Genomic DNA, 17,739 nt, shown 5'->3' on the forward strand with positions numbered 1-17,739 from the left:
GGGGTAATTAAGGGGGGTAATTAATAGGGCGTTAGTGAAGGTGGTAACTAATGGGTCAATTAATGGGCGGGTTAATTAAGGGGGGTAATTAATGGGTTTAGTTAAGGGGGGTTAATTAAGGGGTAATTAATGGGGTAATGGTGGGGTTAGTTGGGGTTAATTACAGGGGTTTAATTAATGAGGGGGTTAATGGGGGTTAATTAATGGGGGTTTAGTTAAGGGAGGGGGTAATTAGGGGAGGCGTTAATTAGGGGAGGGGGTAATTAATGGGGGGGTTTAGTTGAGGGGGGTTAATTAGGGGAGGGGGTAATTAATGGGGGGGTTTAGTTGAGGGGGGTTAATTAGGGGAGGGGGGTAGTTAATGGGGGGGTTTAGTTAAGGGGGTTAATTAGGGGAGGGGGTAATTAATGGGGGGGTTTAGTTAAGGGGGGTTAATTAGGGGAGGGGGTAATTAATGGGGGGGGTTTAAGGGGGGGTTCAGGGAGGCGCTAATTAAGGGGGGCGTAAGTAACGGTAGTTAAGGGAGGGTTAATAAAGGGAGGCTCGTTAAGGGGGGGTTTAATTGAGGGGGGGTAATTGGGGGGGGTAATTGAGGGGGTTAAGGGTGGGGTTAGTTAAGGGAGAGTTAATTAAGGGGGGGGAGGGATTAATTAAGGGAGGGATTAATTAAGGGGGGGCTGGGGCACGCGCAAAGGGGGAGGGGGAGCCCCTCGTTAAGTGCTAATTAACGGCGTTAGTTGCGGTAATTAGGGGCGGTACTGGGGGGGGGCGGGGGGGAGGCGCTGCTTAAGGGGTGGCTCGTTAGCGGGGGGTTAACGAGGGGGGTTGAGGAAGGGGGGGGGGGGGAGGGGGGAACGTGCCACCCTGGGTGGGCTGAGAAGGTGCCACCACCCGGGAGGTGCCACCACCATCCATGGTCCCGGGAGGTGCCACCACCCAGGAGGTGCCACCAGGGGTGGTCTTAGAAGGTGCCACCACCATGTGTGGTCCCGGGAGGTGCCACCACCATCCAGGAGGTGCCACTGTTGATGGTCCCATGGAGGTGCCACCACCATCCCATGGTCTTGGGAGGTGCCACCACCCAGGAGGTGCCACCATCCGTGGTCTTGGGAGGTGCCACCACCATGTGTGGTCCCGGGAGGTGCCACCACCATCCAGGAGGTGCCACTGTTGATGGTCCCATGGAGGTGCCACCACCATCCCATGGTCTTGGGAGGTGCCACCACCCAGGAGGTGCCACCATCCGTGGTCTTGGGAGGTGCCACCACCATGTGTGGTCCCGGGAGGTGCCACCACCATCCAGGAGGTGCCACTGTTGATGGTCCCATGGAGGTGCCACCACCATCCCATGGTCTTGGGAGGTGCCACCACCCAGGAGGTGCCACCATCCGTGGTCTTAGAAGGTGCCACCACCATCCATGGTCTTGGGAGGTGCCACTAGGGATGGTCTTGGGAGGTGCCACCACCATGCGTGGTCTTGGGAGGTGGCACCGTGGATGGTCCCATGGAGGCGCGTCCCCCTTCCCCCCCTCGCCCCCCTCCGCAGGTGCCCCCTCTGCCCCGCCCCGCCATGGCCAGCAACGTCACCAACAAGACGGACCCTCGCTCCATGAACTCCCGGGTCTTCATCGGGAACCTGAACACGCTGGTGGTGAAGAAGAGCGACGTGGAGGCCATCTTCTCCAAGTACGGCAAGATCGTGGGCTGCTCCGTCCACAAGGGCTTCGCCTTCGTCCAGTACGTCAACGAGCGCAACGCCCGGGGCGGCGGTGGCAGGAGAAGACGGGGCGCATGATCGCCGGGCAGGTCTTGGGTGAGGCCCGGGGGGGGAAGGGGGGGGACGTGGCCGGGGGGGGCGGGGCGGGGAGGTCCATAGGGACCTGGGGCCACCTTCGGTTCGGGCCTAGAGAGCTTCGGAGAGGCTCTGGAGAACTTGGAGGTGGTGCTCAAGACCATGAGGTGCTCTCGGAGGTGGCCCCCAGCCCCACAGGGGACACGGGGCCACCTCAAAACGGAGCCGGAACCTTCTGGGGGGCCCATAGTGACGTGGGGCCACCCTCGGTTTGGCCCTAGAGAGGTTCGAGGAGGTTCTGGAGAACTTTGAGGTGGTCTTGAAGGCCACGAGGTGGTCTCGGAGGTGGCCCCCCAAGCCAACAGGGGACATCATGGAAGAGCCAGGTGGCCCTAGGGTGTTCCAGGGGGTCCATAGTGACGTGGGGCCACCCTCGGTTTGGCTCTGAAGAGCTTCAGAGAGGTTCTGGAGAACTTGGAGGTGGTGCTGAAGGCCACGAGGTGGTCTCGGGGGGTGGCCCCCGGCCCCACAGGGGACACTGGGAGGCGTCCAAATGGCCCTGGAACCTTCCGGGGGGGCCCATAGTGACGTGGGGCCACCCTCGGTTTGGCCCTAGAGAGGTTCGAGGAGGTTCTGGAGAACCTCGAGGTGACCTTCAAGGCCACGAGATGGTCTCGGAGGGGGCCCCCAGCCCCATAAGTGCCACCGGCGCCCCCATAAGTGAGTCCGGAACCCATCAGTGGGTCCGTAGTGACGTGGGGGCCGCTGTGGGTCTGGCCCTAGAGAGGTTCAGGGAGGTTCTGGAGAACCTCGAGGTGACCTTGAAGGCCACGAGATGGTCTCGGAGGGGGCCCCCAGCCCCATAAGTGCCGCCGGCGCCCCATAAGTGACACACACCCCCCCCCCCCCAGGGCCCCTCGGTGGGGCCGTAGCGAGGGGGATCGGAAACCGCCTCCCCCAGCCCCATAGATCCCCCAAAAATCCCTCTCCAGCCCCATAGATCCCCCTGAAACCCCTCCCCAGCCCCACATCTGCCCCACAGATCCCCCAAAACCCCCATCCCAGCCCCATAGATCCCCTCAAAACCCCCCCAAATCGTGCTAAAACTGCCCCAAATCCCTCCCCAGCCCCATAGATTTGCTCCCCAGCCCCATAGATTGCCCCATAGCCCCTCCCCAGCCCCATGGCTGCCCCATAGATTCCGCTCAAACCCCTCCCCAGCCCCATAGATCCCCCTGAAACCCCCCAAAACCCCCCCAAATCGTGCTAAACCTGCCCAAAACCCCTCCCCAGCCCCATAGATGGCCCCGTAGCCCCTCCCCAGCCCCACATCTGCCCCATAGATCCCCCAAAACCCCCTTCCCAGCCCCATAGATCCCCCTGAAACCCCCCCCAAAACTCCTCCAAATCATGCTGAAACTGCCCAAAACCCCTCCCCAGCCCCATGGATTCTCTGCCAGCCCCATAGATTCCCTCCCCAGCCCTATAGCTCGCCCCACAGCCCCGCCCCAGCCCCACATCTGCCCCATAGATCCCCCAAAACCCCCTTCCCAGCCCCATAGATCCCCCCAAAACCCCTCCAAATCATGTTAAACCTGCGCAAAACCCCTCCCCAGCCCCATAGATTCCCTCCCCAGCCCCATAGATTCTTTGCCAGCCCTATAGATTCCCTCCCCAGCCCTATAGCTCGCCCCACAGCCCCTCCCCAGCCCCACATCTGCCCCATAGATCCCCCAAAACCCCCTTCCCAGCCCCATAGATCCCCCCGAAACCCCTCCAAATCATGTTAAACCTGCGCAAAACCCCTCCCCAGCCCCATAGATTCCCTCCCCAGCCCCATAGATTCCCTCCCCAGCCCCATAGATTCTTTGCCAGCCCTATAGATTCCCTCCCCAGCCCTATAGCTCGCCCCACAGCCCCTCCCCAGCCCCACATCTGCCCCATAGATCCCCCCAAAACCCCCCCCAGATGGTGCTAAACCTGCCCAAAACCCCTCCCCAGCCCCATAGATGGCCCCGTAGCCCCTCCCCAGCCCCACATCTGCCCCATAGATCCCCCAAAACCCCCTTCCCAGCCCCATAGATCCCCCCCAAAACTCCTCCAAATCATGTTAAACCTGCGCAAAACCCCTCCCCAGCCCCATAGATTCCCTCCCCAGCCCCATAGATTCCCTCCCCAGCCCCATAGATTCTCTGCCAGCCCTATAGATTCCCTCCCCAGCCCTATAGCTCGCCCCACAGCCCCTCCCCAGCCCCACATCTGCCCCATAGATCCCCCCAAAACCCCCCCCGAATGGTGCTAAACCTGCCCAAAACCCCTCCCCAGCCCCATAGATCCCCCCGAAACCCCCCTCAAAAACCCGCCCCACGCGCGTCCCTGCCCCACACGCGTCCCTGCCCCACGCGCGTCCCTGCCCCACACGCGTGCCTGCCTCTGCCCCACAGATATCAACCTGGCGGCCGAGCCCAAGGTGAACCGGGGCAAGGCGGGGGTGAAGCGCTCGGCGGCCGAGATGTACGGGTCAGTAGCCGCCCCACCTTCTCCGTCCCCCCTCGTCAGGTCGGGACCCCCAACTTCCATTCTTTTTGCCCCCCCCCCACCCCCCTTCCTGCCCCATAGATCCGTGGGGCGGCCCCCTCGTCCTGCCCCACGAGCGCTCTGACGGGGGGGGGGGTGTTTTTCTCGCCGCCCCACAGATCGTCCTTCGACCTGGACTACGACTTCCAAAGGGATTACTACGACCGGTGAGCCCTGCCCCACGGAATGTGTGGGGCTGGGACCCATAGCGGAGCGCGGGGGGGTGGGGGGGGGGGGGTGGGGGGGGGGGGTGTTCTCCCCCCGGGGGGGGGGAGGTGTGTGTGGGGCGGGTGTGGGGGGGGTGAGCTGCCCCATAGAAAGCCGGGAGAACGGCTGTCCAGCCCCATAGCGCCTCCTCTGCCCCATAGATCCCCCCCAAACCCCCTCCCCAGCCCCACGGCTGCCCCATAGATCCCCCAAAACCACATCCCCAGCCCCATAGATCCCCCCAAAGCTCTCCCCAGCCCCATAGATCCCCCTGAAACCCCCTCGAGACCCCCCAGAACCCCTCCCCAGCCCCATAGATCACCCTATAGCCCCTCCCCAGCCCCATAGATGCCCTCCCCAGCCCCACAGATCCCTCAAAAGCCCTCCCCAGCCCCATAGATTCTCTCCCCAGCCCCATAGATTGCTCCATAGCCCCTCCCCAGCCCCATGGCTGCCCCATAGATCCCATAAAACCACCTCCCCAGCCCCATAGATGCCCTCCCCAGCCCCATAGGTCGCCCCATAGCCCCTCCCCAGCCCCATGGCCACCCCATAGATCCCCAAAAAACACCTCCCCAGCCCCATAGATCCACCTGAAACCCCCCCAAAGCCCCTCCCCACCCCCATAGATTCCCTCCCCAGCCCCATAGATCCCCCCAAAAACCCACCAAACCCCCTCCCCAGCCCCATAGGTTGCTCTGTAGCCCCTCCCCAGCCCCATAGATCCCCCCAACCCCCCCCCAAACCCACCAAAACTCGTCTCCAGCCCCATAGATTGCTCTGTAGCCCCTCCCCAGCCCCATAGTTCCCCCCCCAACCTCTCCCCAGCCCCATAGATTGCTGTGTAGCCCCTCCCCAGCCCCATAGATCCCCCCCCAAACCCCTCCCCAGCCCCCTAGATTGCGCCATAGCCCCTCCCCAGCCCCATAGATCCCCCCCAAACCCCTCCCCAGCCCCCTAGATTGCTCCATAGCCCCTCCCCAGCCCCATAGATCCCCCCCAAACCCCTCCCCAGCCCCATAGATTGCGCCATAGCCCCTCCCCAGCCCCATGGCTGCCCCATAGATCCCCCCCAAACCCCCCACAAACCCACCAAACCCCTCCCCAGCCCCATAGATCCCCCCCAAACCCCTCCCCAGCCCCATAGATCCCCCCGAAACCCCCCCAACCCCGCCCCCCGTTTCTCCCCCCAACCCCGCCCGCCCCCCCCCGCCGCCGTCTGTGGGGCGCCCCCCAAGTGACGCCCCCGCCCCCCGCCGCAGGATGTACAGCTACCCGGCGCGCGTGCCCCCGCCGCCCCCCATCGCCCGCGCCGTCGTCCCCTCCAAGCGCCAGCGCGTCTCGGGCAACACCTCGCGGCGCGGCAAGAGCGGCTTCAACTCCAAGAGCGGCCAGCGCGGCTCCTCCTCCAAGTCCGGCAAGCGTAAGCCGTGGGGCGGGGCGCCGTGGGGCGGGGCGCCGTGGGGCGGGGGACCCCTTTCGGGGCGAATTCCCAGGGTTTCGGGTCTTCATTCGGGGCAAACCGGCAGTGAAGGGCGACGACCTGCAGAGCATCAAGAAGGAGCTGGGGCAGATCAAGCAGAAGGTGGACGCGCTGCTGGAGAGCCTGGAGAAGATCGAGAAGGAGCAGAGTAAGGGGGCGGCCCCACACGTGTGGGGCGGGCCCATAAGTGGGGGGAAAAGGGGGAGAAAACGGGGCTTTGAGGGCGAGAACAGGGTCTCCGGGGTGAAAACGGGCTGCGAATGGGGGGTTTTGGAAGGCTTTTCGGAGGTTTCTGCCCCGTAAGTGCGCCCCATAGATCGTCCTCTGCCCCACACGTGTGGGGCGGACCCACAAGTGGAAAAAACGGGGCGAAAATAGGGTTTTGGGGGTGAAAACAGGCTGGAAACAGGGGTTTTTGAAGGGTTTTTGAGCGGTTCGGGGGGGTTTCTGCCCCAAAAGTGCGCCCCATAGATCGTCCTCTGCCCCACACGTGTGGGGCGGACCCACAAGTGGAAAAAACGGGGCGAAAACAGGGTTTTGGGGGCGAAAAGAGGCTGGGAACGGGGGTTTTTGAAGGGTTTTTGAGCGGTTCGAGGGGGTTTCCGCCCCAAAAGTGCACCCCATAGATCGTCCTCTGCCCCACACGTGTGGGGCGGACCCACAAGTGGAAAAAACGGGGCGAAAACAGGGTTTTGGGGGCGAAAAGAGGCTGGGAACGGGGGTTTTTGAAGGGTTTTTGAGCGGTTCGAGGGGGTTTCCACCCCATAAGTGCGCCCCATAGATCGTCCTCTGCCCCACACGTGTGGGGCGGACCCATAAGTGGGAAAAAAGGGGGAGAAAACGGGGTTTTGAGGGCGAGAACGGGGTCTCCAGGGTGAATACGGGCTGGGAATGGGGGTTTTGAAGGGTTTTTTTGAGCAGTTGGAGGGGGTTTTTGCCCCATAGATGTGGGGCAGCCCCACACGTGTGGGGCGGACCCATAAGGGGCAAAATAGGGGGAGAAAACGGGCTTTGGGGGGCAAAAACGGTCTGGGAATGGGGGTTTTTGAAGGGTTTTCGGAGGTTTCTGCCCCATAAGTGCACCCCATGGATGCATGGATCCTGCCCCACAGATCCCCCCCAAACCCCTCTCCAGCCCCACAGCTGCCCCATAGATCCCCCAAAACCCCCTTCCCCAGCCCCATAGGTCGCACCCAAAACCCTTCCAATCACTTCCCAGCCCCACACCTGCCCCATAGATCCCCCCCAACCCCTCCCCCAGCCCCCCGGCTGCCCCACGCCGGGTCCCAGCCCCCCGCGCCCCGTCTCTGCCCCACAGAGCAGAAGGGGGAGAAGGCGGAGGAGGAGTTGGGGGGCGGCTCGGCCAAGAAGGAGGAAGGGGGCGGCGGGGCCAAGGCGGAGGCGGGGGGCGAGGACTCGGCCGAGGAGGGCGACCTGCTGGACGACGAGGAGGCCGAGGAGCGGGGGGACGACCAGGTCAGACCCACGGAATCTATGGGGCGGAGGCGCGGGAGGCGTGGGGCGGGCCCACGGGACGTGTGGGGCGAGGGGAGGTTGCGGTTGGGGGGGTGGGGGGCCAAGATCGGGGGCGGATCGAGGCGGGGAGGGGTGTCGGAATGGGGGCCAGACCCATAGAATGTGTGGGGCGGAGCCATAGAATCTATGGGGCCAGCCCCACTGAATCCGCCCGTTACTTTGCCCAGTTGCTGGGGCCCCTCCACTGACTCCATGGGGCCCGCCCCACTGACTCCATGGGGCCCGCGCCACGGAATCTATGGGGCTGCCTCATGGAATCTATGGGGCTGCCCCACGGAATCTATGGGGCCAGCATCTCCGAATTTCCCCCCCCGCCGTGACCTTGCCCAGTCGCTGGGGGGCTCCATGGCCTCAACGGGCCGATCTTGCGGCACCTCTGGGGCTGCCCCATGGAATCTGTGGGGCTGCCCCATAGAATCCGTGGGGCCAGCCCCACTGGATGCACCCCTGGCCTTGCCGAGTCGCTGGGGCGGCTCCGTTGACGCCGGGGCCAACGCCCATCGCCTGTGTGGGGCTGCCCCGCGGCATCTATGGGTCTGCCCCATAGAATCTATGGGGCCAGCCCCCTAAGTGACCCCCCCCCCCGTCTCCCCCCATAGCTGGAGTCGCTGAAGGGGGACGAGAAGGAGGCGGAGGAGGGGGAGGACGACCGCGACAGCGCCAACGGGGAGGACGATCCCTGAGCCCCACACCCTGCCCCACACCCTGCCCCACACCCTGCCCCACACCCGCCGTGCTCGTGCTCTCGTGACCCCACCCCCCCCCCCTCCCCCCTCCCCCCCCCCCAAAACCCCCCCGACCTCCCCCTGCCCCATAGCGGTCGGTCCCGCCCCACACCCTGCCCCACAACCGCTCCCCCCCCCGACCCCCGACCCCCGTCCCCTGGGATTTTGATACCTCGGCGGCCATTAAAGGACGGATGGTTTGTAACTTGGGGGGCTGACCCACGGCGGGACCCACGGCACCCCCTCCTCCCGCCCCGCGGGGCTGCTTCTGCCCCACAAGTGCCCCAGGGCCAGTTCTACGGGGGTGTTTCTGCCCCATAGCCCCGCTCCTGACCCATAGCCGGCCCTATAGAGGTGTTCCTGCCCCATGGCCAGCCCTATAGGGCAGTTTCTGCCCCATAAGTGCCCCTCTAAGGGTGTTCCTGCCCCATAGCCTTAGTCCTGCCCCATAGCTGGCTTAAGAGGGGTGTTTCTGCCCCGTAGTCGGCCCTATAGCCCCGCTCCTGCCCCACAGCTGGCCCTATAGGGCTGTTCCGGCCCCACAAGTGCCCCAGAGTCAGCTGCGTAAGGGGGTTTCTGCCCCATAGCAAGGCCTGTACGGCTGATCCCGCCCCACAGCCAGCCCCACAGCCCTGCTCGTGCCGTACAGCTGGCCCTGTAGGGTTTATTCTGCCCCACAGTGAGCCCCATAGCCGGCGCCATGGGGCGGCTCCTGCCCCACGGATCCCCCGCGGGCCCTTCCCAACATGGCGGCGCCCATGGGGGGGTGGGGTGGGGTGGGTGTGCCCTGACCCTCCCAAGATGGCGGCGCCCACGGGAGCGCTCCTTCCGTACGCAAGATGGCGGCGCCCGGGAGGGGGCTCCCTGACCCTCCCAAGATGGCGGCGCCCAGGAGGGAGCTCCCTCCGTACCCAAGATGGCGGCGCCCGGGGTGGGCGCTCCCTCCGTATCCAAGATGGCGGCGCCCAGAGCGACCCCTCCCAAGATGGCGGCCGTCCCAGCCCTTTATTAACAACGGGGGGGGTTAATTAGCCCCGGGGAGGGGGGGGTAATTAGTGTCCGGGAGAAGGGGGGGGTGGGCTAATTAATTAGCTCCGGGAAGGTGTTAATTAAGGCTTGGGGAGTGTTAATTATCCCCCCCCCCCCGGGAGGTGTTAATTAGCCCCCCCCAAGAGTGATTAATTAGCCCCTGGAATGTGACAATTAAACGCGGGGGGGGGGGGGGGGGGAACACGACTTGGGTCCTAATTAACCCCTTGGGGACTAATTAACCCCTTAGGTGGGGGCTAGTTACCCCCTTGGAGAGCCTAATTAACCTCTTGGGGGGGCTAATTACCCCCTTGGGGGGCTAATTACCCCCTTGGGGCCTAATTAACCCCTTGGGGGGGCTAATTAACCCCTTGGGGGGGCTAATTAACCCCTTGGGGCCTAATCAACCCCTTGGGGGGGCTAATTACCCCCGTGGGGCCTAATTAACCCCTTGGGGGGGGCTCATTACCCCCGTGGGGGGCTAATTGCCCCTGTGTAGGGCTGATTACCTGGGGCGCTGCTAACGAGGGCCGGGGGGGGGCTGCTCGTTAGCGGGGCCGGGGTCGTTAAGCAGCGCCAGGCGGGGGGGGGGCCAGCGCCGAGGGGGGGACGCGGCGCCCGTTAACGACCAGCGACAGCGGCGACGCCACGCGGATCCCCGTGAAGGAGAACGTCTGCGGACAGCGCGGACCAGTACGGACCAGTGCGGACCAGTATGGACCAGTACGGACCAGTACGGACCAGTACGACCCACTGGAACCACCCCCCAGTGCCCACCAGTATGGACCAGCGCCCCCAAACCCCCTCCCAGTTCCCTCCCAGTATATCCCAGTCTCCCCAAATCCTCTCCCAGTCCCTCCCAGTCCCCTCCCAGTCCCTTCCCAGTTCCTCCCAGTGTATCCCAGTCCCCTCCCAGTGCCCCCAAACCCCCTCCCAGTCCCCTCCCAGTCCCTCCCAGTATGTCCCAGTCTCCCCAGATCCTCTCCCAGTCCCCCCAGTTCCCTCCCAGTATATCCCAGTCCCTCCCAATCCCTCCCAGTGTCCCCAAACCCCCTCCCAGTCCCTCCCAGTTCCTCCTGGTCCCTCCCAGTCCCTCCCAGTATATCCCAGTCCCCTCCCAGTACCCCCAGATCCCCTCCCAGTCCCTCCCAGTGCCCCCCAGTCCCTCCCAGTCCCCTCCCAGTGCCCCCAAATCCCCTCCCAGTCCCTCCCAGTCCCCCCCAGTATATCCCAGTCCCTCCCAGTCCCCCCCAGTCCCCCCCAGTATATCCCAGTCCCCTCCCAGTCCCCCCCAGTCTCCCCAATTGCCCTCCCAGTCCCTCCCAATCCCTTCCCAGTCCCCCCCGGTATATCCCAGTCCCCTCCCAGTCCCCCCCAGTCTCCCCAATTCCCCTCCCAGTGCCCTCCCAGTCCCCTCCCAGTGCCCCCAGTCCCCCCCAGTCCCTCCCAGTCCCTTCCCAGTCCCCCCCCAGTCCCCTCCCAGTGCCCTCCCAGTGCCCTCCCAGTCCCTTCCCAGTCCCCCCAGTGCCCCCCAGTCTCCCCAATTCCCCTCCCAGTCCCTCCCAGTCCCCCCCAGTCCCCCCCAATCCCTTCCCAGTCCCCCCCAGTCCCCCAGTGCCCCCAGTGCCCCCGTGGCGGTACCTGGCCCTGGTGGCAGAGCTGGTGGTGGCGCAGGAGGGGCTCGGGCAGGGCCAGGGCGTCCCCCACGGCCAGGCCCCAGGCGGGGGCCGCGTTGTACACGGTGACGGCCGCCACCGCCCCCCCCCCCGTCCCGCAGCCCCACCGCGCTGGGGGGACACGGGGACACGCGTCAGGGGGGACACGGGGACACGGGGGGACATGGGGGGACACGGGGACACGCGTCAGGGGGGACACGGGGGGGGGGGACACGGGGGGACACGGGGACACGCGTCAGGGGGGACACGGGGACATGGGGGGGGGGGACATGGGGGACACAGGGACACGCGTCAGGGGGGACACGGGGGACATGGGGGGACACGGGGGACACGCATCGGGGGGGACACGGGGACACGCGTCAGGGGGGACATGGGGGGGGACATTTCGGGGGGTTCGGGGACGTTAAGGCCACATTTGGGGCCATTTCGGGGCCCTTTGGGGCCCTTGAGGACCATTTGGGGACGTTAAGGCCACATTTTTGGCCATTTCAGGGCCATTTGGGGCCATTTTTGGCCACTTTGGGGCCATTTTCTGTCCATTTGGGGACATTTTTGGCCATTTTGGGGCCATTTTTGGCCGTTTGGGGCCATTTTTGGCCATTTTGGGGCCATTTGGGGACATTTTTGGCCACTTTGGGGCCATTTTTGTCCATTTGGGGCCACTTTGGGCCATTTCGGGGCCACTCCAGGGCCACTAAGGCCACATTTGGGGCCATTTTGGACCATTTGGGGCCATTTTGGGCCATTTCGGGGCCACTTCAGGGCCACCAAGGCCACATTTGGGGCCATTTTGGACCATTTGGGGCCATTTTTGTCCATTTGGGGCCATTTTTGGCCATTTCGGGGCCATTAAGGCCACATTTGGGGCCGTTTTGGACCATTCTGGGCCATTTGTTGCCGTTTCGGGGGTGGGGGAGGGGCGGGGTGGGGGAGGGGCCATGTCTGACGTCACTCACTAGGGGACCCCCCCGGGGGGGACGAGGGTGAAGAGGACGCGGCCCAGCAGGACGCGGTGGGGGTTGGGCCCGGGGCGGAGGGCGGGGATGGGGGAGGGGCGGAGGGGGGACACGCCCCCCTGGGCCACGCCCCCTCCCGCCTCGGCCACGCCCCCCAACGGGCCCAGCAGGGACGGGGGGAGGGGCCCCGACAGCCCCCGCCGGCGCTTGCCCCGGAGATTGCCCTGGGGGGGGGAGACCAGTATGGACCAGTACAGACCAGTATGGACCCATAGAGACCAGTACGGACCAGTATGGACCAGTATGGACTAGTATAGACCAGTACGGACCAGTATGGACCAGTATATGGCCCCCATTCCCCCTCCCAGTCCCTCCCAGTATAGCCCAGTCCCTCCCAGTGTCCCCAGATCCCCTCCCAGTCCCTCCCAGTCCCTCCCAGTGCCCCCACATCCCCTCCCAGTCCCTCCCAGTATAGCCCAGTCCCTCCCAGTCCCCTCCCAGTGTCCCCACATCCCCTCCCAGTCCCTCCCAGTCCCCCCCAGTATAGCCCAGTCCCTCCCAGTCCCCTCCCAGTGCCCCCACATCCCCTCCCAGTCCCTCCCAGTACAGCCCAGTCCCTCCCAGACCCCTCCCAGTACCCCCAGATCCCCTCCCAGTCCCTCCCAGTACAGCCCAGTCCCTCCCAGTATAGCCCAGCCCCTCCCAGTCGCTCCCAGTGCCCCCCGATCCCCTCCCAGTCCCCTCCCAGTATATCCCGGTCCCTCCCAGTACGTCCCAGTGCCCCCCAAGTCCCTCCCAGTCCCCCCCAGTGACCCCAAAACCCCTCCCAGTCCCCTCCCAGTATATCCCGGCCCCTCCCAGTGCCCCCCCCCGCCCCGTTCCCCGGGCTCTCACCCCATTGGCCAGCAGCCCGCAGAGGGCGCCCAGGAAGCGCAGCAATTGGCTCTGCCTCCGCCGGGGCTCCGCCCACCCGGGGCTGAGAGCCGCCGCCCGGCCCAGCCCCTCCAGCGCCGCCCCGAACCGCTCCTGGTACTGCAGCAGCTGCGCCCCCATTGGCTCAGCCCCCCGCTTCCGGGGCGGGGCCACGCCCAAGCCACGCCCCCTCACAGCCCCTAAGCCACGCCTCCCCCGGAAACCACGCCCACCCCCCCCGCGGGAAACCACGCCCCCAACGGCGAGGCCACACACACGCGCGCCCCCCCGCCCGGACCACGCCCCCTTATGGGGGAGGCCACGCCCCCCCCGGGACCAGGCCACGCCCCCTCGGGGGTCACACACGCTCCTCGAAGGCCAGGCCCCGCCCCCCCCGCCAGGCCACGCCCCCCCCGCCAGGCCACGCCCCCTCCCGCCCCCGGCCCCGCCCCCCGGCCAGGCCCCGCCCCCCGCGGCTCCCCATTGGCCACTCACGGTGGCGCGGTTGAGGTGCAGGTCCGGGTTATTGGCTGCCGCCGGGTCCACCCGCTCCTGGGGGGGCGGGGCCAAACGGGGGTCAGGGACACGCCCCCCCCCCCCCCCACCCCCGCCCCATAGCGACCCCCCCCCCCCGCCCCATAGACCTGCCCCATAGCGACCCCTCTGCCCCATAGATGTGGCCCCTGGCGACCCCCCCTGCCCCCCCCCCCCCCGACTCACCCCATAGTGACGGTGTGCCCCATAGGCCCACCCCATAGCGACGCCTCTGCCCCACAGTGATCCCCCTGCCCCATAACCCTGCCCCACAGCAACCCCCCTGCCCCATAGACCTGCTCCATAGCGATCCCTCTGCCCCATAGCGGCTCCATAGCACTCACCCTGCCCCACAGCGACCCCCCCCCACCCTCCCCATTGCAAACCCCCAGCCCCATAGATCTGCCCCATAGCAACCTCCTGCCCCATAGCAACTTCTCTGCTCCATAGATCTGCCCCATAGTGACCCCCCAGCCCCACAGCAACCCCTCTGCCCCACAGCCCTGCTCTATAGTGACCCCTCTGCCCCACAGATATGCCCCATAGCGTCCCCTCTGCCCCACCGACCTGCCCCATAGCAGCCCCCCTCCCCCACAGCAAACCCCCAGCCCCATAGCGACCCCTCTGCCCCACCGACCTGCCCCATAGCGAACCCCCAGCCCCACAGATACGCCCCATAGCGCCCCCCCCCCCCCCCCCCGCCCCACAGACCGGCCCCGTAGCGACCCCACAGCCACCCCCCCCAGCCCCATAGCGCCCCGCCCCATAGATGGGCCCCACATACGGCCTGGGCGTAGGCCCCCAGGGCGCGGCGGGCGGCGTCGGGGCTCTGCCCCCCGGCGAAGAAGAGGGAGACGTAGGCGTTGCCCAGCACGTCTGGGGGGGGGACGGGGGTCAGCCCCACGGCGACCCACGGCCAGCCCCACGGCGACCTCCGGCCAACCCCCAGCCCCACAAATAGCCCCGTATCCCCCTCTTAATCCCTCCCAGACCCACAGCGACCAACCCCCCAGGACCCCCCCCGCCCCATAGCCACCCCCTCTGCCCCATAGCATACCTCCCAGCCCCATAGCGACCCCCCCCAGCCCCACAGCTGCCCCCCAAGTGCCCCCAAACTCCCTTTTATCCCCCCCAAGCCCCCCCGGGGACCCACCCCGACACCCCCCCCTGCCCCATAGCGACCCCCCCTGCCCCATAGCGACTCCCCCCACCCCATACCGACCCCCTCCAGCCCCATAGCTGCCCCCCAAGTGCCCCCAAACCCCCCCATATCCCCCCCCAAACCCCCTTTTACCCCCCCCCCGCCCCATGCCACCGCCCCCGCCCCATAGCGACCCACCCCCCCCCCCCCCCCCCGCCCCATAGCTGCCCCCCAACTGACACCAGGAGCGTCCGTCTGTGGGGTCGCAGCGGACGGCGGCCTCGGCCTGCGCCAGGCTCTCGCGCAGGTCCCCCCCCCGCGCCCCCCGCCCGCCAGCGCCATCGACAGCAGCCGCCGGCCCTCCGCCTCCTCCCCCTGCCGGGAGAAGTGTGGGGCTGGACCCCCAAGTGTGGGGCAGACCCACGGCGGGGGGAGGGGGGGGAGACCCATAGGAGGGGACTTGGGCCCATTTTGGGGGGAGGGGGGAAGCCATGGTTTGGGGGGGGTTGGAGACGGGTTGGGGGGGGGAGAGCTGGACCCATAAGTGTGGGGCTGGACCCCCCGAAGTGTGGGGCAGACCCATAGGCGAGGGGGAAGCCCTCCCCCCCCCCTCCCCCCAGCAGTGCCGCGACCCCCCCCCCGCCCCATAGATCCCCCTCAACCCCCCCAGACCCCCAAATCGCCCCATAGACCCCCCAAATCCCCCCACAGACCCCCCCAAATTGCCCACAGACACCCCATAACCCCCCCAGCACCCTGACCCCCCCCACCCCACAGACCCCCCCCAGCACCCCATAACCCCCCCACAGACCCCCAAATCCCCCCCAAACCCCCCCAATTCGCCCCATAGACGCCCCAAAACCCCCCATAGACCCCCCCGAATCCCCCCCCAGCACCCCGACCCCCCCACACCCCATAGATCCCCACAACCCCCCCAGATCCCCCCCACAGACCCCAAATTCGCCCCATAGACCCCCTGAATCCCCCCCCAGACCCCCCCAAATCACCCCCCAGCACCCTGACCCCCCCCCTCACCCCATAGACCCCCCCCAGCACCCCATAACCCCCCCATAGACCCCCAAATCCCCCCCATAGACCCCCCCGAATCCCCCCCCAGCACCCCGACCCCCACCCCGACCCCCCCCCTCGCCCCATAGACCCCCCCCCAGCACCCCATAACCCCCCCATAGACCCCCAAATCGCCCCCAAACGCCCTAACTCCCCCCATAGACCCCCCAAATCGCCCCCCCAGCCCCCCCGAATGCCCCCCCACTCACGTGCTGCAGGGCCCCCCCGAAGCAGGCCCGGGCCCCCTCCAGGTCCCCCCGGCGCCACTTGAGCTCCCCCAGTTGGATCCAGGCCCGGCCCAGCCCCGGCTCCAGTTTCAGAGCCCGACTCAAGGCCTCTTCCGCCCGGCCCCACGCCGTGGGGCAGACCCCCAAGGCTCGCCCCACCAGCACCAGCGCCCGGCCCCGGCCCGCGGGGGACACTGGGGAAAGGCCGGGGGGGGACACACACACACACACACAGGGGTTGGGGGGGCGCCCCACAGCGAGGGGAAGGGGCTATGGGGCAGGGGAGGGCCAGGGGTGTAGGCCTGAGGCCTGGTCGCGGCCTACTGGGGACGCTGGGGGGGGGACTTTGGGGTCCGGGACCGGGGGCTATGGGGCTGGGGAGGTGTCTATGGGGCTGGGGAGGGGGGTACGGGGTAATAAAGGGGGTCTATGGGGCAGGGGAGGGCCGGGGGTGTAGGCCCGAGGCCTGGTCACGGCCTACTGGGGACACTGGGGGTCTATGGGGCAGGAATAGGGGTCTATGGGGCACAACAGGGGCCTATGGGGCAGTGGAGGGGCTCAATGGGGCAGAGGTGGGGTCTACGGGGCAGGAAAGGGGATCTATGGGGCAGAGGTGGGGTCTACGGGGCAGGAAAGGGGGTCTATGGGGCAGGAATGAGGGTCTATGGGGCAGGGGAGGGGATCTATGGGGCAGAGGTGGGGTCTACGGGGCAGGAAAGGGGGTCTATGGGGCAGAGCAGGGGATCTATGGGGCAGAGATGGGGTCTACGGGGCAGGAAAGGGGGTCTATGGGGCAGGGGAGGGGGTCTATGGGGCAGGAATGGGGGGGTCTATGGGGCAGGAAAGGGGTTTCTGGGACAGGGAAGGGAGTCTATGGGGCAGGGGAGGGCTCTATGGGGCTGCCCCATAGCGGGAGCAGGACATATAATGGGGCTGGGAGGGGGCGTGGCCTGGGGGCTGGGAGGGGCGTGGCCTCAGAAGGGGGCGTGGCCACCGGGTAAACACGAGTCTACGGGGAGGGGGCGTGGCTTAGGGGTGAATGGGGGTCTGTGGGGGCTGGCGGGAGGGGGCGTGGCTTGAGGGGGGGCGCGGCCACGGGGTGAATGGGGGTCTGCGGGGAGGGGGCGTGGCTTGGGGCGGAGGGGGCGTGGCTTGGGGTGGAGGGGCGTGGCTTGGGGCGGAGGGGGGCGTGGCTTAGGGGCGGAGGGGGCGTGGCTTAGGGGTGGAGGGGGCGTGGCTTGGGGCGGAGGGGGCGTGGCTTAGGGGCGGAGGGGGCGTGGCCTCACCCTGCACGGCCTCCATGCGCCGCAGCGTCTCCTCCATGGCCTCCTCCAGGGGGTCCCGGCGGGGGGGGGGGGGAGCGGGTTTTGGGGTCCCGGGGGGGGGTCCGGGGGGGGCTCATCGGGGTCAGGGGGGTCCCCGGGGTCCCCCCTCGGGGGCGGGGGGGAGGCCATCGCGGAAGTGGAGCAGCTCCGTCACCAGCTCCTGGGGGGAGGGGGGGGGGGAGGCACCCAAGTGTGGAGACCCCCCCTCAAAAGAGGGGACACCCCCCCCCCTCAAATCCCGTCAAAGTTCCCCAAAAAAGGGACCCAGGTGACAAGGACCCCCCCCAAACCCCCCCGAAAAGGGACCCAGGAGCCCGGGACCCCCCCAAATCCCCTCAAAGTCCCCCAAAAAAGGGACCCAGGAGCCCGGGAACCCCCCCAATTCCCCTCAAAGTCCCCCAAAAAAGGGACCCAGGTGACAGGGACCCCCCCAAACCCCCCCGAAAAAGGACCGAGGAGCCCGGGACCCCCCCAAATCCCCTCAATGTGCCCCAAAAAAGGGACCCAGGAGCTCGAGACCCCCCAAAAAAGGGACCCAGGAGTCCGAGACC

At 66.9% G+C, this 17,739-nt stretch overlaps 2 protein-coding genes across 2 annotated transcripts; one reads left to right on the plus strand and one right to left on the minus strand.

Annotated features, from left to right (window-relative positions):
* Positions 1 to 1,512: 1,512 nt before the first annotated feature.
* On the plus strand, positions 1,513 to 8,363 carry LOC128901870 (heterogeneous nuclear ribonucleoprotein C-like). Its single transcript, XM_054184024.1, is given in 9 exon segments — positions 1,513 to 1,762; positions 1,764 to 1,784; positions 1,786 to 1,813; positions 4,237 to 4,312; positions 4,489 to 4,536; positions 5,839 to 5,999; positions 6,106 to 6,207; positions 7,378 to 7,535; positions 8,195 to 8,363. Coding segments are annotated over 9 exon segments (870 nt in total). The 5' UTR covers positions 1,513 to 1,570; the 3' UTR covers positions 8,279 to 8,363.
* Positions 8,364 to 9,394: 1,031 nt separating this feature from the next.
* On the minus strand, positions 9,395 to 17,344 carry TTC5 (tetratricopeptide repeat domain 5). The gene is given in 13 exon segments (XM_054184027.1): positions 9,395 to 9,762; positions 9,804 to 9,938; positions 9,940 to 10,023; positions 10,991 to 11,116; positions 11,118 to 11,136; positions 11,982 to 12,205; positions 12,876 to 13,022; positions 13,389 to 13,445; positions 14,212 to 14,303; positions 14,809 to 14,877; positions 14,880 to 14,943; positions 15,846 to 16,057; positions 17,150 to 17,344. Coding segments are annotated over 12 exon segments (1,200 nt in total). The 5' UTR covers positions 17,187 to 17,344; the 3' UTR covers positions 9,395 to 9,762; positions 9,804 to 9,869.
* Positions 17,345 to 17,739: the final 395 nt, after the last annotated feature.

The sequence above is a fragment of the Rissa tridactyla genome, chromosome 30 (genome assembly GCF_028500815.1).
Source record: "Rissa tridactyla isolate bRisTri1 chromosome 30, bRisTri1.patW.cur.20221130, whole genome shotgun sequence".
NCBI lineage: Eukaryota > Metazoa > Chordata > Aves > Charadriiformes > Laridae > Rissa > Rissa tridactyla.